Here is a 24230-nt window from a genome sequence, read left to right as displayed (position 1 = left end):
TTCAATGAAAATTCCAACTATTAGGGTTACATTTTTTTTTCCTCAATCAGTCTCATTTCATCCATTTAGAGTCAAATGGCTAGAACAACACTGAGGCTTCCATAGGCTTTCAATAAGCAAGGCATCTGGCTGGACAGCAGGTGAGCACCAGGGTTCAAATCTGCATACAGGAGCCTTAAGAAAATGAACTAGAGGCTGAGCCAAATCAAAGCAGGATGGCCTTAGAGCAACAGCAGCTTCCTAGATGGTTTTTATATTGTACTTGAAAACAGCCCTAGGCAAGAATATCATAATTTCAAGGGCAAACGCAGTATCATCTTACCTACAATCTGCATCCCCCAAAGGAACTGCAAGGTGAGGGGGAGAGACCATTTCTGCATAATATACATACTTTCATTTACGAACATTTGGATACAGACTTTCTATACACACATTACCTATATAATAAAAATGTACATAGCATGAGTATAGGTCACTGTATAAATATAGAGTTTTAGAAATCTTGAACCCGCGCTTCCTGTTCACATCAGCTTCTCCTCTTCTTCCTCCCCAGTCAGGTCCGTCATTTAAGAGTTGGACAAAAGGGACAAGTGTCATTTGTGTTGGTCTGGGCCCAGAATTTGATACACTGGAAAGGAAGAAAGACACATCTCAGGTTTATCTGGAAAGATGGAGGGAAGGAGGGAAGAGCATGCCACTGAGTTCACTAGGTCTGAGGAATGAATGTATACTAAGTCAGAAGGGCTCTCATCATGGGGTCCAGATGGGCTATTTCATCAGCTCTTACCCCCAAATGAATCTCAGAGCAGAAGAACCTGTTCTTTTTACAGGGAACATTAACAATCACCTAAAAATGGTGTGAAGCTGCTTTGTGTTGGATACCTGTGGTGGCCTTCCCCTTCTCATGATCCATTTAGGCTGAGATCCGCTCCCATCTCCAAATACCCAACTACCCTCAAATCTTATTCAGGATTTTCCTTTACTAAGACTTTAGACGTAAATTCAATTTCTACCTCTTGGAAAATGAAAATGAACAAAACAAAATAATAAAGAAGGAATCATCCCTGCTGCTGAGAGACTTAACCCTGTCTGGTAAAATAGCCGGGGACAGGACTAACCTGTCAGTTTTTGAAAATAATCTCTAATAGGCAGACATCCAAGCTATTCTGTTAATGGATTTACTAACCTCATATTCAGGTTCCCTATTCCATTCTTCTCATCTAAGCAAAGTCTCCTGACAACGCTATATTTGAAACAATGGTTAAATATGTCTGTCTTACTGGCAGTGTTCTAAGAAAGTGACCTACCAGTGCTCTAGGATGAACTGCTTATCCAGTCCCTTAAAGGGAAGGGGGTAAAAGGAAGCTGGGAGATCTTAGCTGCTGGGATTCCGAATTCTGCTGATTGTTTCAGCCACAGTTTTCTGAAAACCTCATGTTGAGATAGTCATGATGAGTGTCAACAACACAGCAACATATTTGAGAAAAACCCAGAGAAGAAAGAGTGGAAGGGAAGAAGTATGCAGCACCTACCTCCTTGTGCAGCACATGGGTACATGCCATGGGATGCAGCTCACTGGGCTGGACAAGCTTCTGGCACATCAGACACAGCTTACAAGTGGCCGGAGCCTGCAGGACAGAGGGATGGCCAAAGAGTAAGGAACCTCTGGGTCTCTTGGCCTCTTATGTCCATGATTCCATTTACTATTTCCGCGTAGCAAAAAAGATTTTACAGCAGAAGAAAGAAATGTTCAAATACATTTATTCTTGAAGTACTTGCATTTTCTCAGTTGGAGCTGCAAACAAGTCAGCTGAGGAGAGGGTGGTTTTTTCCCTGCACTCCACCTGTAAACCTGTTTCTTCCCCCATTACCACCACACCTACCCCCACCACCCCCCGACACACACACAGCCCACCCCCGCTTCTCCACATCCCAGTTTTCAAAGGAAAAGAGACTTACATGGGAAGACCTTCCAGGATATGACACTTGAGCAGAAGGCAGGAACATTGGGGTACTGATTTGGGTCAGTGGAGCAGGGAACAGGGCCCGGATCCGACCAAGCGGCTGTGGGCAGAAACATTGTCAAGAGTAAGGAGAGAGAGTCTGTGTGACAGAGCAGGTTAAAAAAAAGAATAATTTCTTTCCCAGGCCAACAAAGAAGAGACCAGGCTAGATGCCCCTGGCCACAGTGCTGTTCGCCACCTACAATTCTGCTATCTGCCCTTTCCCCAGCAGCTCAGCAGGTCTCAGTTCTCCCCCAGGTAGCCCTTCTCACCTGAGTACTGGCTGCCACCCGCTCGTGTTCAGCCAGTCGGGCAGCTACCAACTGGATCAGTTCCTCCATGGTCAGGCCTGCCATGGTGGTCCGTGCTGTCTTGATTTGCTGAAGAATGTTAGTCATCTGGGCCCTAAGAAACCACAAGTTAAGGGAGAGAGATTCTATGCTGTACTTGAGGAAAATCTCCAAGAAATCTCCCCTATTTTGACCTATAAACATTTCTCTGACTCATTTTTTTTTAAATTAGTCCTGAAAGATACTTACTTATTGCATTGTGGGAAGCGAGTCAGTAGCTTCTCCAGGATCTTCTCCAGTTTGTCTACTGGTTGGGGCCGGGGAGTCTCAGTAGAAGCCTTAACACCACCCAAGCCTGGGGGAGGTGGGATGGAGGCAGCAGGGGGCATGTGTGGACCGTGGGGGCCAACGAGGGAACCCAAGCCGGGGCTGTTTCTCCCATGGGAGCCAGGAAGGGGCGGGGAAGGCTGGCTGGGCTGGGAAAGGGCAGGATTTAGGATTGGGAAAGACAAGGAGCGGGGATCTGCGCTGGGCATAACCATGGGCACTGTGACCTGCCCAATGGAGAAGGGCATCCGAGGAGGCAGAGAGGGATTCGGCTGAAACACTTGAAGCATGAAGTCTGTCTGTAGGGCGGCAGAGGTGGAGGACAAAAGAGGAAGAAAATAAAAGTTTGGGAATCTGGGGCAGAAACCAGTGAGCAATTCTTATGCCAATTAATTCCAATAATAATAATTACCAATAATAAGGTTATAATAATACCAGTAATAAAACCAATCTCTTCATAAAAGGAACAAGTAGAAGATGCTGGCTGTGTGACCAGCACAGAAAGGTACACTCCCCCATGCCAGTCCTCTCACCTCTGATGGAGGGGGAGGCAAAGTGGGAGTAGGGATTTGAGGAAGGCTGCTCAGCTTGGCTCCGTTCCTCACCAACTGGATGTGATTGTTAAATTGGTCCTAGAAAAGAAAGAAAGGAACGAATTATCCTTTCTGCTGAGCTGAGTAAAACTTTCAAGAAAGAGAGCACCATTGAGGACCGAGAGAGCAAAGGCAGGGGTGGAGCAGGCCCTAGGTGAGGATGGGCAAGGTCCCTCCCGGTCACCAGAAAGTTTAAGCACAGATTAAATGCTGACTCAAAGACCACCCAAGACAACACTTACCCGAACATTCTTTTTCATCATCCGAACTCCATTCAGCCTTGTCTCCCACTCCTGTTTGGAACGAACTGTCTCTAGTGTTGGGGGGGTTGACCTTTCAAGAAACCAACAGGAATTCACAGGATTACAAAAAGGTCAGCTTCTGAGTCTTCAAAATGTTAGATAGTGGCTGGCCAGCAAGCCCAGTGACAAGAGGCTGGACTGGGTGCAGGAGGACAGGGTTCATGTGCTTCACTCTAACTCCGGCTTTTTTTTTTTTAAGGTTTTATTTATTTATTCATGAGAGACACAGAAAGAAGCAGAGACATAGGCAGAGGGAGAAGCAGGCTCCCCATGGGGAGCCAGTGTGGGACTCGATCCCGGAACCCCGGGATCACGAACCGAGCCAAAGGCAGATGCTCAACCACTGAGCCACCCAGGTGCCCCTAAATCCGGCATCTTTTAAGCTAATTATTAGAGAAAGAGGACTGACCACAGAGCGAAAGTTTTTGTCTACCTAGAAATGCCATAGGGGTCCTCTAGATTCCATGGCAAAAAGAAGAAAAATGCCTCTAGGAGAAACAAATCTCTAAACATATTTGTTATGCTTTGACACCCTAAGAGAGGCTTTTATCCAGTTGGAACCAATGCAATAAAAAATACAAAACTGTAAAACACGGGAAGAGAAGTCACTAAACAACGGCTACGGCACAGAGGTGGCCCCGAAATTCCTGTGAAGACAGAATAAGTGCCAGACTAGCTGGCCTTGGGTTTCAAAAAACCAAACCAAACAAAACCACAGAAAAAAAACAAAACTGCAGGACCACTGAAGCTCTAGAATAAGAAGGCACTTACTTGAGGTAAGTAAGGTGCAGTTCTGCCTCTTTTTCTGCTTCTTCTAGTTTCAATACCAGCAACTCTTTCCGACTCTCTAGTGATAAGATCTAAGGAAACCATACACACATTGTATTAATTTTATATATATGAAGCTCCCCCTAGCTAGTTAAGACAAATGCGTAGTGGCTGTATGGTATAATACTCGTGTGGCTTAGCGGTTTAATACTATCCCGAAAGATGATACTCTCTGGAAGCCCCAAATCAAGGCTGTCCACACAGAGCTCTTCTCACCTCTGCCTTCCAGGCCCGTTCTGTCTCTTCCATAATGTTCCGATTTATTTCACCATCCTGATTCTTGAGTCTATCCAGTTCCATTTCCCACACTTCTCTGTAAGGTCAGAAACCAAGAACAAGGGTGAGGAGAAAAAGACAAGATCGCTAAGGGACAGCAAGGCTAGTGTAAAACATGAAACTGATCTGGCAGGTATGTTACAGGAAGTCTGATTCTAAGTAATATAGATCTAGACGAAGCACGTTTAAAGTGGTCTGTAACTGCATAAAAGCCTTATACTAGAAAGTAAAAATGTTCACATCTCCACTTGCTTAAAATAAGGTTGCCCAGAGCAGGAAAAAGTGCACTTAGGACAAAAACCCCTTGAAGGCAGACTGTTCTATGTTCAGGAAGGGCTTGATAGCATTTCTTTTATTTCCCCATCTATCTTTTAGTATGGGTATGAAGAATGCAGGAGCAAAAACAGAGATCCACTTAATACTCAGGTCTAATGCAGCAGGCTCTGAGTCACTACCCAGTACACAGACACTGGCTTACTGATTTTCATGTTTTCTCAGCCATAGCAAACATTTTTCAGAAGAAAAAAATGCTCTCTTCACACCTCAGGACTTCACCTTTCCATCAGTATCCTTCCTCCCTTCTCACCTCCCAGCCCCACCCCTACAATGTAACATACATTCAGGGTCAGGGTGACCAACCCCCTGGCAAGCATGTTCCCAAGGGTTCTGCAGAATGGGGGAGAGTCAAGCACCCTACTCAGGGCTACAGGAACAGAGCCAGTAGGAGGAGCTCCTTACATGGCATTGGACTGTACTTGAGTTTTATGGCTAGAAAGCAAAGGATTACCTAGATCACTGGAAAGAATATGGGAATGTTGAAATGTTTTCATTGTGTTTTAAAAAGTTGAAAAGAAGAAAAGGTTGGGAAGAGTTACATCTTAAGAAAAAGGTTCCCACTTTTCTTCAGCAAAATAAACTACTTTAGTCCTCTTCTGTTTTTCAGTAGCCTTACATATATGAAAGGGAGCAATCCACTTAGTAAGCATCTGAGGTGCCTTCTTACATCTGACCCAGTCCTTCATATATTCCTGCTCCTTCTTTCATAGACAAAGTAACACACACGTTCATTCACTGATTCACTACCATTAGTCTGCCCCTCTACTGACAAGGTCTATTCATATACTAGAAATGACCAGGAATGCCTGGGTGGCTCAATTGGTTAAGCGTCTGCCTTCAGCTCAGGTATGATCTCAGGGTCCTGGAATCGGGCACTGCCTCACACTCCCTGCTCAGCAGGAGGCCTGCTTCACCCTCACCTTCTGCCCCTGCTCCTGCTTGTGTGCTGTCAAATAAATAAAGTCTTAAAAAAAAAAAAAAAAAAAGAACAGGTGGGGATTTTCTTCCTTAATCTTACATGTTGTCCTTTCCAAACTAACCTCCTCCCCAAAGAAGAATTCTCTAATAATTCTTTTGATCAAGTTTATAAGTAACTGTATTTTCCTGCTACACCACATATTCCTCAAGTTAAAAACCACATGAGGAATCAGAATTCTCTTAGCATAAGAATATGTGATATGTGCCATGGAGTCAGTGATCCATTTAGCTTACTAGTTAGTTACTCCTTGGCAATGAGCTAATTGTAGAAAAACATGACAGCTGCCTTCTGCAATTGACGTTATTCTTGAAGATTATAGCTGGTCACTGAGTATCTAATTTTAATTAAAAACATTTGTCAGGGGCAGCCCGGGTGGCTCAGCGGTTTAGTGCCGCCTTCAGTCCAGGGCGTGATCCTGGAGACCCGGGATCGAGTCCCACATCGGGCTCCCTGCATGGAGCCTGCTTCTCCCTCTGCCTGTGTCTCTGCCTCTCTCTCTCTCTGTGTACTTCATGAATAAATAAATAAAATATTTTTAAAAATTGTCAACTATAGATATACGTTTCTGTAAGAAAAATCCTACCATGCCCATGGGGCCATTCCAAATATTCACGTACAAAACTCTCCTTTGGGCATTGGCCACATCTACCTCAGGATCCAACATAAAGAACTACTAGCAACCACAACAAAAATAAAGAATTCTTAAACTATCAAAAATAAATGCTCAGCCTTATCATATGTTAACTAGTATGGAAGCTATGCATCAGACCTGCAACCCATTCTAGAAACATAATCAGTGCCCTAGGGTGGATGATCAGAAAAAAATCCTTGGTAGAAGAGAAACCAGTGAGTCTATTTAAACATTTTAAAGGCCTGCTCTAATTTCTTTCAAGTCCCAGACTTCTGTTACTTGGGATAACATGGCTAGTTTAGGGCACTGACAGCTCAAGTAAATCCTGGCAGACTGTAGAAGTCTGACTTGTAATTCCCAAGTTTTGCATACTTTTCAAAACAAATTTTATTTTTTGACCATGTAAATCATATAAATTATAAAAAGTTTAGATAATACAAAACAGAAAGAGTCTCATATAGAGGTTCCAACTCTTCAACTTTATGGCTGTATGACCCTAGACAAATTATTAATCATTCTAGGATTCTTCATCTGAAAAATGAGTAATATCTATATTATGTGACTGATGGGAGAATTTACTGAGAAAACACACAAGAATTTAATACAATACCTAGTACAAGGGAAGGATCCAACAAATGTTATCTTTAAGGTATTTTTTAAATTTAATTTCTCACCATTGGAATACAAAGAATCATTACTATACTTCTTTCCAGTCTTTTAAAATAAATGTTTGTAGGGGTACCTGGATGGCTCAGTCTTAAGTTTAAGCATTCGCCTTCAGCTCAAGTCATGATCCCAGGGTCCTGGGATTGAGCCCTAAGGCGGGCTCCTTGCTCAGTGGGGCACCTGCTTCTCCTTTTCCCTCTGCCCCCTGGCTCATGCTCTCTTTCTCTCTCACTCTTTGTCTCAAATAAATAAAATCCTAATAAATAAACTATTTGTACATCGATGTATGTATATGTCACATATAAATCCATTATGTGAAAAAAAAATCCATTATGTGCTTTCAAACAGAAACTGTGCTCTTTCTCTTACTTTTCCAACCATAGTTTTCCATAGCATTAAGTATTCTTCAAAAATTTAATTTTTAAATAACCACCCATTGTACGTATATACCATTATCTATTTGGATATTAAGTTATTTTCAATTTGACAATTATAACTAATATTATAATATGCATCTGTAAATGTGTATTAACACAGGTTAATGATAAAAGTAATGTATCTAAATTTAAGAGGAAACTACTCACATGGCCTCTGGAGCCAAACTACGTTCTGAGTTCAAATCCAGACCCTAATACTATCTATGTGACCTCTGGCAAATTACTTATCCTTTCTATGCCACAATTTCCTAACATAAAAGGAGGATAACAACAGAGTCTACCTTTCAGAAAGCTGTTACACATATTAAATAAGTTAATGTATATAAAACACACAGAACAGTCTCTGGCACATAAGAAGAACTTAATAAATGTTAGTCCTCTCATTTGGACAGTAGAACATCTTTCTTCAGAGAGACTGAAACATATGTATACAAATTTTCCACCACAAAGTGTGGTGGAATTCAGATGATTTTAATGGACAGAAGTTGACGGTAAGTAACTTTGTGAAACACTCGTCAGAGATAGAACTAAAAATTAAGATGTTGGGTCCTCGGCCCAAATACCATCCTTTCAGAACATATTATACTCTAAGCAAGGCAAAAGGAAACAAAGCAGAAACTGTTGAATAAGTTACTATACAGGGGTAGAGGTTATAAAATCCTTTATTCTGAAACTAATACTAATACAAACCTATATAGAATGCATGAGATTGAACATATGCAGAAAACTTTACCCCCAAGGTTGATCTGCAAATTTGTTTATGAAGCTGGAATTCTTCCTTGATTCAATTTAATTCAACAACATCTACTGAGCAGCATGACATGCTAGGCATAAAGATGTCCAGTTCCTGCCCAAGAAACTCACCATCTGTTAGTTTGCCAGGTAAACAAAGGGAACGAGGAAACTCTGGGCAGAACAGACAGCATGGGCAAAGGCCAAAGAGTAAGAGAGCACTCAGCTGAGGAAGGTCCAGAAAGTTGCAGACAGTGGACACACGAGTCTAACACTTGGTGGTTTAATTTGGGCTGAAGATACAGATGAGTGTCACAACCATTAAGACAATAGTGGAAGCCCTAAGCATGGAAGAAATAATCTAGAACTGCAGTCTGCAACACAGAGTCTACAGTCTCCAAAACTCTTTGAGGACCTGGGTTATGAAGCAAAAACTAATTTCATACTGACATTCAAATTACTTGCCTTTGTCACTCCCCTCCACTCACGATCTACCATGGATTTTTCTGAGGCTACACGACATGTGATAGTATTGTCACTGATGGCTAATGGAATATATGCTTCTGTATTCTCATGTTTTCTAGCATGTTCTAAAGCAGTAGCTTTAAGGCATAATTTAAGCTCTCAATTTTTTTCCTTCTCAGTACCACTGTTGTACTTTTCCTAGCTATCTTCTGTTATATTTGCTATTATTGTCTAATAAATAAGCACCGTAAAATTTCCAAATTCTCCAGCATCTTTGTGGAAACAAGTACTTTGTTATTTTGCTTTTGCAAGAATTTTTTATTTTAGAAAATTTTCTCTATTTTTCAGTTAAATCTAAAATGTATTACTTTAGAGGTGCCTGGGTGGCTCAGTTGGTTGAGCGTCTGTCTGCCTTCGGCTCAGGTCAGGATTCCAGGGTCCTAGGATAGAGCCCCATGTCAGGCTCCCTGCTGAGTAGGGAGTCTCCTTCTCCGTCTCTCCTTGCTCATGCTCTATCTCTCCGTCTCTCAAATAAATAAATATTTTTTAAAATGTATTACTTTAGAATTTAACATGTTTTTCTGAAATAAAAGAAAATTTATATGTATTTTACTCTTACATTGAAAAATGAATCATTGGCTCAAAAAAGGGAGATTAGACTTACTTTCTCAACCCATAGCTGCAATGTATACATCTACAAGATCCTAAAAAAAGATGCAGTGGCCTACAGTTTTCTGACTCATGGAAAGAAAGAATCTACTCCAAAGAAACTAGGCAAAAGTATATTAAGAAACCAAAGTATAACAAAAGCCATCTTTCCCTTAACTTTATAGATGTTCATAATTTACTTTACTGTATCTTAAGCCACAGAATATTTTCTAATTATATTGTGCCAGTTTAGTTATAGTGACATTTTGAGATCAATCATTCAGAATTTAAAAAAGGAACTATTTTATTTATTTATTTTTAAATAAATTAATTTTTATTGGTGTTCAATTTACCAACATACAGAATAACACCCAGTGCTCATCCCCTCAAGTGCCCCCCCTCAGTGCCCGTCACCCATTCACCCCCACCCCCTGCCCTCCTCCCCCTCCCCCACCCCTAGTTCATTTCCCAGAGTTAGAAGTCTTTATGTTCTGTCTCCCTTTTTGATATTTCCCACACATTTCTTCTCCCTTCCCTTATATTCCCTTTCACTATTTTAAATGCAGATGTGATGAAGTCTTTAAAATTGATAAAAATCATTAAAGCCTTTCAAACCAGAAATGAAAAATCCACTGAAGCATCTTACCCGGGGAAATTACTGTACTGCATTAACTGCAGAAGCACAACCTTGTCCAGCTGACATTGCTACATGCCTGCTGGATGAAAAGTCAGTAAAAATAATATCATGGTAATGTCACTTTTTAATGATACAGTAACTCATCAAATTAAAGATTTTGCTACAAATTTGAAGATTTAGTTAAGATCTCATCTGCAGAATTATAATTTTACTTTACAGACAAATCTGCATCTGCAGTTAGACTTGCTATTTTGTTTTTTTCATCTAGTACTGGCATCAACTAGGCATCAGAGATAATGTTGTCTGTCAATTCCCGGCAACAAACACAAATGATGCTGCCATGATCTAAGTTGAATGACCTTTTATTGTCATAGTTTAAGCTTTACTAAAGGTATCATGATGAAGCTATATAAAATAATAATTTGATACACTTAAAAAATATTCTGTTTGATAAAACACTACATGCCAAAGTATATGGTTGTCTCGTGGAAAAGCATTTGTAAGACCATTTGAGTTGAACTAGCCTCTTTTTTCATGCAACACCATTTTTACTTAAAAGAACAACTGAGAGACAAGCTATAATTATTTGAACTTGAGTCTCATTTGGCAGACACGTCCTTGAAAATGAAGTACTCTTGCTATTATAAGGAAAACAACCGACAGTATTTATCACCAACAACCAATTCTGAGTTTTCAGGCAAAAATTAGAATTCTGGAACATCTGTAACAGCCACTGGGAGCTTGAAGGATCTCCTCTACTCAAAGACTGTTCTGATGAGATCAAGTGATATAAACGAATAAGATTCCTTAAATGCTATACAATAAAACAAGTCAACACTTAGAAGGTCTGAGTAACTCTAAAGGCATATTTTCCAAATTATTAAAGCATCGTGTTACCAAATCCACTGTGAAACCCACTTGGAACTGCAGAGTTGGGATAAAGATGATTCTAAGCTGAAGACATTTGAGGTTCAACAGATGCAGAAAAAGCCTTCTGGGAGCTTCCCTTATCTGCCCCAAAAGCAGCAACTTCTGGGAAATAAGGATGTCATAAATTCCTCTTCAGAGCAGATCTACTCCCAGGAGAGAGAATGTGAATAAAAACTACCCTAAATCCCTTCTCCAGGGAGTTTTCTGGTCCTGAAGGAGACAGAAAAACCACTCTTACCTGTATAGACAAATATTATCACAAACTTTTAATCTGTTTTCCTGAAAAGCCATTTATCTTTCCAAAAGGTCCCGTAAGTGCCCTTTCTCTGCACCCTCCTCTGAAGTCATTTGTTTTTCCATAAGTGCCTTTCTCCTTGTTCCCCTTCACCTGTTAAGATGGCAGATAATCCCCAAATTCCAGCTATCCTTCTGAGTCACTTAACCTCACCCAGTCACATTATAGGGGCCAGGACAGCTGTGGAATTGTCTTAGGAATGCAAGTTTCCAAAAACACCCATGTAGTTAAAGCTGGGAAGAAAGCAGATACAAATAGAATCTTATTTTTTTATATTCATTAATAAATGCTGTTGTGCCTGGAAATGATCGATCACATAACATGTCAGGGGGTTGTTTTGTTTTGCTGTCATCTATTGTGTTATTTATATTTCCAAAAGGTTATTAAATAAATATTTTTATTTTTAAAAAAGCCCCAAATTCCAACCACCATTTTGAGTTACTCATCATTGAACTCTCCCACATGTATACAAGTCATACATGTAAAACTGTTTCCTTACTCCTGTTAATCTCTCTTTTGTCAGTTTGACTCCAGGCCTCAGACATTAAACCCAACAGGGTAGAGGGAAAAGTTTGTCCTCCCCAACACAACACAGTTAAAAGTTCCATTCAAAGTGTATTTAAGCCAACGGATTCAACTAACCTTTAAGAAACTATCACCAGTCCAATTTTGGGGTTATTATCAAAAAAGAATATCCACAATTATCTAAAAAAGTTCATTAAGGGGAGCCTGGGTAGCTCAGTTGGTTAAGTGTCTGACTTTGGTTCAGGTCATGATCTTGGGGTCCAGGGATCAAGCCCCACATTGGATTCCCAGCTAAGCAGGGAGCCTCCCTCTCCCTCAGTCCTTCTCCCCGCTCATGTGCAATCTCTCTCTCAAATAAAATCTTTTAAAAATTGTTTAAAAAAAATATTTAAAAGCTATTAAAATACTCCTCACTTTTTCAACTACCTATCTGTTATGAACAGATTTTCTTCACATACTTCAATCAAAACAACATACTGCAATGGATTATTGTATAAGTAGTTAGGAGAATTAAGCTTCTTCACTAAAAAGAAACAAAAAGGTAAACAATGTCATTCTTCTAATTGAATTGATTTTTGCTCTGGGCTGGGCGATTATTTCTTGGGACACAAAAATGCAAGAGCCACAAAAGAAAAAACTGGTATACTGGAAAACCGGACTTCACCAAAACCTGAAGTTTTGCATTTCGAAAGTCACTGTTACAAAACACAAAAGCAAGTCCCAGACTGGGAGAAAATACCTGCAAAACACATATCTGATCAAAGGACTTGTATCAAGAACACTCAAAAGAAAACAACATTCTTTTTGTAAACAAGATATTTCACCAGGAAAGAATAACAAATGAGAGATAAGGACACGAAAAGATGCACAATGTCAATACTCATTAAGGAAATGCAAACTAAAACAACAATGAGGTACTATTAAATGCTTCTTAAAATGCCTAAAACTATGAAGACTTAAAAAACCAAGTATTGGTGATGATACGGAGTAACTAGGCGGTTTATACACTTGCTGGTAGGAATGCAAAATAGTAAAGAACCTTGGAAAAGAGTTTGGCAGTTCCTTGTAAGGTTAAGTAATTCCTTATAATGGCCCAGCAATTCCACTCCTAAGCATTTACACAAGAGAAAAGAAAACATGTACATAGAAACACATGAGCAGTTTTATTTATCATAGACCAAAAAAAAAAAAAAGGAAAAACAACCCAATTGTCCATCAACTGGTTAATACATAAATGAGTTTGGTATAATTTTATAATGTTATCTACTCAGCAATAAAAAGGAATAAACTACTGATACATTCAACAACATACATGAATCACAAAAGCTTTATCTTAAAGCAAGAAGCAGACACAAAAGGCCATATATATTGTATGATTCTTTTTACATGAAGTTCTAGAAAATACAAAACTATAGTGTGAGAAAGTAGATCAGAGGTTGTCAGTGGCTCAGGATAGAGGAGGCAATGGATTCCAAAGAATCATGAAGAAACTTTTTGGGGTAGTGGAGATATTTTTATATCATGATTCTTGAGGGGGGTTTCATGACTGTCTACGTCAGTTAAAATGGGTGAATTTTACCATATATAAAATATACTTCCATAAATTGCAGTTAAAAGAATTTGCAGCCACTACCACCTATTCCCCTTCCTATAGTCACCGTTTCTGTATCTCAGACATCTCATTGTCATTACACCTCCTCTCTCTGTGAGAGTCAACAAATATTGTCAATCCTACCTCAGAATATAGGCCCGCCTTCAGTTCCTTTGCCAATTAAATCAGGCCTTCTTTTTTTTTTTTTTTGATGAAACTCTGTCTTCCTGACACCAGTTTATATGTACATTAGCCCATCTAACCTAATGTAGCCAGAATTATCCTACAAATTAAATCTGAAGAGGTTCCACTTCTAGTAAGGATAGAGTTGCTAACAGACCAACATCTTATAAGCCAAAAACTCTAAATTTTAAACAAAATGTTAAAAAGCACCTATCTGAAGGCATTAGAAAGCAAACAAAAACCAGGCATAAACTGGAGAAGTTTTGACAACTGGAAGAAGTGAGTATCACTGTTATTTCCTGTTTTTTACAGTTATTTGTCTAAGGGCAAACCCTGGCCAGTTCTGTGCTGATGGCTAAAACCACAGATGGAAACCCTGCAGCCTTCCCAGCTCAAGAACTAAAGGGCAAATTGGGAGCTACCATAATAACTAGAAAATGAGTAGGAAATCCTAAAAAGAAGAATCACAGATGAGGAGCCCCACATTCTAAATATAAACCTCCCCAAATCTCTGGATGATCCCTGAACCACACATAAACAGAAAAGATTCTAAGCAATCCAGTTACAGCTAAACAAACTTAAAAGAGACCACAGCTGCTGGCCATAAAACAAGGCTATGATGTTTAAGCCCAATACGATAAAATTTTTTTAAAGATTTTATTTTATTTATTCATGAGAGACAGAGAGAGAGAGGCAGAGACACAGGCAGAGGGAGAAGCAGGCTCTATGCACGGAGCCCGATGTGGGACTCAATCGCGGGACTTGCCATGAGCTGAAGGTATAATTAGCTTCTTAGCCACTTAGCCACTGAGTCACCAGGCACCCCCGACAAATATATTTTTTAAAAAATCAAGATAAGAAGCTTTTGCACAGCAAAGGATACAGGCAACAAAACTAAAAGACAACCTACAGAATGGGAGAAGATATTTGCAAATGACGTATCAGATAAAGGGCTAGTATCCAAGGTCTATAAAGAACTTATTAAAGTCAACAGCAAAGAGACAAACAATCCAATCATGAAATGGGCAAAAGACATGAAGAGAAATCTCACAGAGGAAGACATAGACATGGCCAACATGCACATGAGAAAATGCTCTGCATCACTGGCCATCAGGGAAATACAAATCCAAACCACAATGAGATACCACCTCATACCAGTGAGAATGGGGAAAATGAACAAGGCAGGAAACCACAAATGTTGGAGAGGATGCGGAGAAAAGGGAACCCTCTTACACTGTTGGTGGGAATGTGAACTGGTGCAGCCACTCTGGAAAACTGTGTGGAGGTTCCTCAAAGAATTAAAAATAGACCTGCCCTACGACGCAGCAATTGCACTGTTGGGGATTTACCCCAAAGATACAGATGCAATGAAACGCCGGGACACCTGCACCCCGATGTTTATAGCAGCAATGTCCACAATAGCCAAACTGTGGAAGGAGCCTCGGTGTCCATCGAAAGATGAGTGGATAAAGAAGATGTGGTTTATGTATACAATGGAATATTACAAAAAAAAAAAAAAAAAAGAAAAAAAACAATGGAATATTACTCAGCCATTAGAAATGACAAAATACCCACCATTTGCTTCAACGTGGATGGAACTGGAAGGTATTATGTTGAGTGAAGTAAGTCAATCGGAGAAGGACAAACATTATATGTTCTCATTCATTTGGGGAATATAAATAATAGTGAAAGGGAATATAAGGGAAGGGAGAAGAAATGTGTGGGAAATATCAGAAAGGGAGACAGAACATAAAGACTCCTAACTCTGGGAAATGAACTAGGGGTGGTAGAAGGGGAGGAGGGTGGGGGGTGGGAGTGAATGGGTGACGCACTGGGGGTTATTCTGTATGTTGGTAAATTGAACACCAGTAAAAAATAAATTAAGAAATAATAATAATAATAATAAATAAAAATAAAAATAAAAAATCAAGATTTTTTTGAGAAATAGAACAAAATCCAGTCTCTACAAGGTACTATTTATGATAGTCAGCATTCAACCATAAATCACCAAAATACAAAGAAACAGGAAACATGACCCAATGTCAAGAGCAGCGTTGGCAAACTATGCTTGTGGGTCAAATTTAGGCTGCCACGTATTTTTGTAAGTCAAGATTTTTGGGGAACACAGTTATGCTCATTTTACGTATAGTTCATGGCCGCTTTCATGCTATATAACAAGAGTTGAGTAGTTGTGAAAGAGACTATATAGTTTGCAAAGCCTGAACATTTACTAACATGGCAATCAACTTCTTCCCTCTACCCTGAGCCACTGACAATCATTGATCTGCTTTCTCTCACTATAGGTCTGTCTATCCTAGTACTTCATGTAAATAGACAATGTGTACCTTTTATGCTGGTTTCTTATTTAGGATAATTCTCCTGATTCCAATGCCTGGTCAATAAAAAAAAAGAAACTCAATGAACAAGAACTTCAAGGTCACCAAGATGCTGGAATTAGCAGGCAAGGATTTTAAAGTATCTAATTTACACAAAGGACATAAAAAATATGTTCTCAAGGAGTGCAAAAATAGGAATTTTCAGCAGGGAAACTATAAAAAAGAAACATTCAAGTGACAGATCTGAAAAATACAATACTAGAAATATGAAATTCACTCTATGACAAATATGAAATTTGTTGCATGGGCTTAACAACAGAGCAGAAATGATACAAGAGGGAATAACTGAACTTGAAGACACATCAATAGAAGTTACCTAGTATGAGGAATAGTGTGAAAAAGATAGTAAAGAAATGAACAGAACCTCCATGAGCTACAGAACAATATCAATGGGTCTAACATATGCAAAAGCAGAGTCCCAGAAAGAAAGAAAGGAATAAGACAAAAAATATGTACAAATTGTCAGAAAATTTCACTAAATTTGATGAAAGAAATTTTATAGAGATTATAAAGCTCAGAGATTAAAAAGCTATAGAGATTAAAAAGCTCAGAGAATCCCAAATAGAAAAAATAAGAATATCACACCTGGGCAGATCAAAGTCACACTGCTGAAAAACTAAAGATAAAAAATCTTGGGGACACCTGGGTGGCTCAGCGGTTAAGCATCTGCCTTCAGCTCAGGGCATGATCCTGGAGTCCTGGGACCCAGTCCCACATTAGGCTCCCTGCATGGAGGCTGCTTCTCCCTCTGCCTATGTCTCTGCCTTTCTCTCTGTGTCTCTAATGAATAAATAAAATCTTAAAAAAAGAAAATCTTGCAAGAAGCTATAGGAAAAAATGACATAATACACAGGTGAAAATAACAATATGAATAGTCACTAACTTCTCACTAGGAAGAACAGGAGCCAGTTTATATTAGGACAACTGTACAGAGATATTCACACAATGGACTACAACTCTGCATTAAAAAGGAATGAATGCCTATATCTATTAAAAATCAATAATTAATAACCTTCCAAAATAAAAAGCACCAGGCTCAGAGGATTCGCTGGTAAATACTATCAAACATTAAAGAAAAAACTGGATCAGGGCACCTGGCTGGTTCAGTTGGTGGAGCATGTGACTCTTGATTTCACGGTTATGAGTTTGAGCCTCACATTGGGACTGGAGATTACTTAAAAAAAAAAACAAAACAACCCAGGGGCACTTAGATGGCTCAGCTGGTTAAGCATCTTCACTCAGGTCATGATCCCAGGGTCCTGGGATCAAGCCCTGTGTTGGGCTCCCTACACTGTGGGGAGCCTGCTTTTTTCCTCTCCCTCTGCCTGCCTCTCCCCTGGCTTGTGATCTCTTTCTGTGAAATAAATAAATGAAATCTTAAAAAAAAAAAAAACTAAACTAAAAAACAGGAAAAAAATATATACTAATTCTCTACAATCTCCTTCAAAAGAAAGAAGCAGACTATTCCCTAGCTCATTCTATCAGGCCAACATGATCCTAATACCAAAACCAGACAAAGACATTAGAAGAAGAGAAAACCACACACCAATATCTCTCATGAACATAAGATGCAAAAATCCACAACAAAATATTAGCAAATCAAATCTAAAAAAATATAAAAAGAATTTAAATCATGACCAAGTGGAATTTATCCTAGGGATGCAAGCTAGTTCAATATTCAAATATCAATTAATATAATCCGACACATCAGAACACTAAAAAAGAAAAATCACAGATTCTATCAAAAAAAAAAGCATATGACAAAATCCAACATTCATGATAAAAACTCTCAGTAAACTAGAAATAGAGGGGAATCTTCTCAACTTGATAAAGACTATCTGCAAAAAGCTGACAGCTAATAAACTTAATGGTGAGAAACCTGAAGCTTTCCCATTAAGACCAGGTATAAAACAAAATGTCCATCTCACCACTCATCAATATCATACTGGAAGGATACAATAAGGTAAGAAAAGGATATTAAAGGATATTAATACAATAAGGTAAGAAAAGGATATTAAAGGCATATAGGGGGGATCCCTGGGTGGCACAGCGGTTTGGCGCCTGCCTTTGGCCCTGGGCGCGATCCTGGAGACCCGGGATCAAATCCCACATCGGGCTCCCGGTGCATGGAGCCTGCTTCTCCCTCTGCCTGTGTCTCTGCCTCTCTCTCTCTCTCTCTCTGTGACTATCATAAGTAAATAAAAATTAAAAAAATAATAATAAAGGCATATAGGTTGGAAAACAAAAATATTTTTGCAGATGGCATGATTATCTATATTCCTTGAACAAATAAGAGATTAAAGTAAGGTTGAAGGATACAAGATTAATATAAAAAAGTCAACTGCATTTCTCTATACTATCAATGAGCAACTAGAATTTTACATTAAAGACAATATCATTTACATTAGCACCTCCTCAAAATGAAATACTTAGGAATTTTTAAAATGCCTAAGATTTATATGAGGTAAACTATAAAACTGATGAATAAAATAAAAAAAGAACTAAGTAAATGGAGAGATATTCCATGTTCAGGGATAGGAAAACAGTATTATCAAGATGTCCATTCTTCTCAAATTGATCTAGAAATTCAATGCAATCCCAATCCAAATCTCAGCAAGTTATTTTATGGATGTCAACAAAACGATTCTAAAGTTTATATGGAAGGCAAAAGAACCAGATTAACCATCACAACACTAAAAGAAAATAACCAGATTGGAGGACTGATGATACCAGATTTTAAGACTTTCTATAAGGACACCTGGGTGGCTCAGAGGTTGAGCATCTGCCTTTGGCCCAGGGCGTGATCCCAGGATGCTGGAATCAAATCCCACATCGGGCTCCTTGTGGGGAGCCTGCTTCTCCATCTGCCTCTGTCTCTGCCTCTCTCTCTGTCTCTCATGAATCAATAAATAAAATCTTAAAAAAAAAAAAAAGACTTTCTATAAAGCTATAGTAATCAAATACAGCGTGGTAATGGCAAAAGAACAGACAAATAGATCAATAAAGAGCCTATTGCAGACCCTCATGAATATAACCAACTAATCCTTGACAAAGGAGTGAAGATAAAATGAAGCAAAAAGTTTCTTCAACAGGGCAGCCCCGGTGGCGCAGCGGTTTAGCGCCGCCTGCAGCCCAGGGCGTGATCCTGGAGACCCTGGATAGAGTCCCACTTCGGGCTCTCTGCATGAAGCCTGCTTCTCCCTCTGCCTGTGTCTCTGCCTCTCTCTCTCTCTCTGTGTCTCTATGAATAATTAAATAAAATCTTAAAAATAAATAAATAAACAAACAAACAAACAAACGTTTCTTCAACAAATGGTGCTAAAAGAATTGGACAACCACATGCAAAAGAAAAATCAATCTAAAAACAGACCTTACACTTTTAACAAAAAGTAACTCAAAAAACCTAGTTAAACCTAGGTATGGTGATTCCTTCTTAGATACAAACCAAAGACACAATTCATGAAAGAGATCACTGACAAAGTAGATTTTGTTAGGTTAAGAACTTCTGGGGGCACCTGGGTGGTGCAGCCAGTTGAGCATTGAACTCTTGGTTTTGGTTTTACACATGCTCTATCTCTCTCAAATAAATAAATCTTTTTAAAAATTGAGAACTGCTGTTCTTCAAAAGATAATATCAAAAGAATTAGAAGACAAACCACAGACTGGGAGAAAATATTTATGATAGATACATCTAATAAAAGACTGTTAAATACACAAAGAACCCTTAAAACTCAACAATAAGGGATCCCTGGGTGGCGCAGCGGTTTGGCGCCTGCCTTTGGCCCGGGGCGCGATCCTGGAGACCCGGGATCGAATCCCACATCGGGCTTCCGGTGCATGGAGCCTGCTTCTCCCTCTGCCTGTGTCTCTGCCTCTCTCTCTCTCTGTGACTATCATAAATAAATAAAAAAATTAAAAAAAAAAAAAACTCAACAATAAGAAAATAAACAACCTGATTAAAACATGGGCCAATGTCCTTAACAGACACCTCACCAAGGAAAATATACAGATGGCAAATAAGCATATGAAAAAATGCTCCATACCAGTTGTCATCAGAAAAATGCAAATTAAAAGAGCAACGAGATACCACTACACATCTATTAGAATGGCCAAAACTGACACCACCAAATGCTGACAAGAATGTGAGCAACAATAACCTTCATACCTGCTGGTGGGAATGCAAAATGGTGTGGCCACTTTAGAATGCAGTTTGTTGGTATCTTACAAAACTAATCCTACTCTTATCCAGCAACTACACTCCTTGGTATTTACTGAAAGGAGTTGAGGGGCAGCCCGGGTGGCTCCAGCCCAGGGCCTGATCCTAGAGACCTGGGATCGAGTCTCATGTCGGGCTCCCTGCATGGAGCCTACTTCTCCCTCTGCCTGTGTCTCTGCCTCCCTCTCTCTCTCTCTGTCTCTCGTGAATAGATAAATAAAATCTTAAAAAAAGGGGGGGGGGATCCCTGGGTGGCCCAGCGGTTTAGCGCCTGCCTTTGCCTCAGGGCGTGATCCTGGAGTCCCAGGATCGAGTCCCACGTCGGGCTCCCACCACGGAGCCTGCTTCTCCCTCTGCCTGTGTCTCTGCCTCTCTCTCTCTCTCTCGCTGTGACTATCATTAATTAATTAATTAATTAATTAAAAAAAAAGATGTCCACTGGTAGATGAATGGCTAAAAAAAAAAAAAAAAATCTGTGGTACATCCTGACAATGGAATATTGTTCAGGAGTAAAAATAAATGAGCCATCAAGCCATGAAAAGATATGGAGGAATCTCAAATGCATATTACTAAGTGAAAGAAGCCAATCTTAGATAAGTATATACTGTGCGATTCCAATTATACAACATTCTGGAAAAAGCAAAACTATGGAGACAGTAACAAGATCAGTGGCGGTTGGTAGGGGAAGGCTCTGAGGGGGACGTAAATAGGTAGAACACAAGGGATTTCTAGGGTAGTGAAAAAAAACTCTATATTATAATGATGGATATATGTCATACATTTGTCCAAACCCACAGAATGTGTAACACCAAGAGTGAACCCTAAGGTAAACTGTGGACTATGGATAGGTTCACCCTTGGTAAAAAATGTCGCATTTTGGGGGACATTTTGGTGAGTTATGTTGATAATGGGAGGCTATGCATGTGGGGGGGATGGGGCATATGGGAAATCGCTGTACCTCCCTTTTAATTTTGTTGTAAACCTAAAACTGCTCTGAGAAAAGAAATATATTAAAAAAAAGAAAAAGAATAAACTATTGATATATTTCATATCCATGACAACATCCAGGATGATTCCTTAAAATATATTGAGTGAAAGAAGCTAGACATAAATTTCTAGAAACAGTAAATGTAATCTACAGTGACAAAGTGTTTACTCGGGAACTGGGGGGAAGGCCAGTGATTGAGAAGGAACATGGAAAAAAAAAAAAAGAGAGAGAAGGAACATGGAACACTTTAGGGTAAAGGGTATGTGCTATATCTTCATTGTGTTAGTGTTTACATGCATATTTAGTTTGTAAAACTTTATATGCAACTTAAAATAAGTGCCTTTTGTTGATATATATATTATATCTAAAAATTTTTGATTGTTTAAAAATCTAAGGGATAATAATTCTACGTTTTCTACAATTAAGGCTCTGGAAAAATATCTTACCCCCCCAAAAATTACAAGTCTTTCTAATACAAAATAAGCAGCAGGCATGTAATTATTCTTTATAACAAATGTTGCCAGTACGTTAATGTAACAGATGTGTATTTGGGGAAGGAAAGGCCAAATTAAAATAAAATTCTAAAAAAAAATTCAAGAATTAATATTCAATTTACATAGTAAAAGAGCACACCTAATGTAACCATTATCAATAATTACATTAAATATAAACTGATTAAAGTCTGTAATTAAAAGGCAGCTTGTCAGAACAGATCAAAAAGAAAGGTCCAATTATATGCTCTCTTTATGAAACATAAAAATGTAGATAGGTTGAAGATGAACAATGGAAAAATATACTCCATATAAAAAAATATGCATAAGAAGATTGCAGTATCTATATTAATATCACATAAAGTAAACCTTAAAATAAATAACATGACAAAGATAAAGAGAGACATTTCATAATGATAAAATGGCCAATTCATCAAGAATATATAATGATCATAAATGTACATGTATCTAACATACAGCTTCAAAATATAACAAAAATTGGGCAGCCCCGGTGGCTCAGCAGTTTAGCCCTGCCTTCAACCCAGGGCCTGATCCTGGAGACCCAGGATCGAACCCCACACCAGGCTCCCTCTGCCTGTGTCTCTGCCTCTCTCTCTCTCCCTCTCTGTGTCTCTCATGAATAAATAAATAAAATCTTTAAAAAACAAAACAAAAATTCATAGAATTAAAAGGAAAAAGAAAAAGGTCCATAATCAGAGATTTTTAACATCAGCCCAGCAACTGATATAACCACACTTTTAAAAATAAAAAAAGAATAATATTCCTCAAAAACTATAGATACAACTATCCCTAAAAAATAATAGCAAGTCAAATCTAGCAATAAATGAAAACAATAACATATCTTGTCCAAGAAGGTTTATCCCAAGAATGGACAACTGGCTTAACATTTGACAATAAATCAATGTAATTCACCATATTAACAGAATAAAGGAGAAAAACTATTTGCTAATTTTAATAGGTGCAGAAAAACTATTTGAAAAAACTAAGCACCTTAAGAACTGTCAGAAACAGAAGAGAACTTCCCCAATTTGATAGAGGGATGTACAAAGAAGCTATAGCTATCAACACACTTAATGGTAAAATACTAAATATTTCCCCCTAGGAGCAGAAACAAGGTATGTCTACTCTACCACTTCTATTCAACAGTGTACTGGAGGTCCTAACCAGTGCAATAATGTTTACAAGAGAAAAGGCTTACGATTTGAAAGGAAGAAATAAAACTGTATATTCACAGAAGTTGTAATTGTTTATGTAGAAAATCTTAAGGAATCTACAAAACAACTAAGACACAAACGTAAACTTAGCAAAGTAGGAGGTATAAGGTTAATACACAAAATAAATTGTATTTTTATATACTAGCAAGAAATGGTTGGAAATATTTTTTTTAATTTTTATTTATTTATTCATGAAAGACACAGAGAGAGAGTCAGAGACACAGGCAGAGGGACAAGCAGGCTCCACGCAGGGAGCCCGAAGTGGGACTCGATCCCGGGACTCCAGGATCACGCCCTGGGCCAAAGGCAGGCGCCAAACCACTGAGCCACCCAGGGATCCCCTGGAAATTTTTTTGAAAATTTAATTCTACTTAAATAGTGTCAAAGAACATAAAATATTTAGGAATAAATTTCTTTAGAGGGCTCAATACTATTAAGATGTCAATTTCTCCAAATTGATCTACAGATTCAAAGGAACCATGCCTCACCAGTTTCAGTTTTGTTTTTGTAGACACTGGGAAGTTGTTTCTCAAATATATGTGGTAGTACAAAGGACCTAAAAGTAGTGCAAAATCCAAAGCAACCTTGGAAAAAAAAAAAAAAGCAGACCTTATATTCTTTGACCACGACTTACTATAAAGCCATAATAATCACAACAGCATGATGTGGCATAAAGATAGACAAATATACCGAAGCAAGAGGATAGTATTCAGAAATAGATCTACTATTTATACAAATGACTCATACTGTCATTTGGTTTTTGGCAAAGATGTCAAACAATCCAATTGGGGAAAGGAAAGTCTCTTCAACACATAGTGCTGGAACTGCATAGGCACATGAACCTCAAAAAAAATGAACCTCAACTCCTAATTATCTCCATGCACAAAAATTACCCTGAGACGGATCATAACAATGAAAGCTAAAATGATATAAGTTTCCATAAGACAACGGAGGAGAACATCTTTGCTACTTCAGGGTAGGCAAAGGTTTCTTAGGACAAAGAATGTAATAACTATAAAAGAAAACTTAATAAATTAGCCTTAAAAATAAAACTTCTGTTCATCAAAAGATACAATTAAAAATGAATAGCTAATTCAGAGAGTGGAAGAACATTTTCACAGAATATATTACTGACAAAGGGCTTTATATTTGCAATATGCAATGAATTTTTAGAATCACCCCAAAAAAGGGGGAGGGGGCAAAAATCTAAGAGGATACTTCACAAAAACA

General features: G+C 38.7%; 1 protein-coding gene across 10 annotated transcripts in view; it reads right to left on the bottom strand.

Moving 5' to 3' along the window:
- Positions 1-24230, bottom strand: part of RNF214 (ring finger protein 214) — a 46270-nt gene continuing 22040 nt past the window's right edge. For all 10 annotated transcript variants that reach the window (XM_055305328.1, XM_055305326.1, XM_055305327.1 and 7 more), the window contains 9 exons: positions 4560-4656; positions 4287-4375; positions 3456-3546; positions 3154-3252; positions 2543-2919; positions 2276-2408; positions 1960-2064; positions 1533-1628; positions 1-628 (listed from right to left, as the gene is read on the bottom strand). In XM_055305328.1, coding sequence (XP_055161303.1) covers positions 563-628; positions 1533-1628; positions 1960-2064; positions 2276-2408; positions 2543-2919; positions 3154-3252; positions 3456-3546; positions 4287-4375; positions 4560-4656 — 1153 coding nt within the window. In that variant the 3' untranslated portion in view covers positions 1-562. The remainder of the gene's footprint in view (positions 629-1532; positions 1629-1959; positions 2065-2275; positions 2409-2542; positions 2920-3153; positions 3253-3455; positions 3547-4286; positions 4376-4559; positions 4657-24230) is intronic.

This window comes from Nyctereutes procyonoides, unplaced genomic scaffold, assembly GCF_905146905.1.
Source record: "Nyctereutes procyonoides isolate TBG_1078 unplaced genomic scaffold, NYPRO_anot_genome, whole genome shotgun sequence".
NCBI classification, from domain to species: Eukaryota; Metazoa; Chordata; class Mammalia; order Carnivora; family Canidae; genus Nyctereutes; species Nyctereutes procyonoides.
This window is presented reverse-complemented; position numbering and strand designations above follow the sequence as displayed.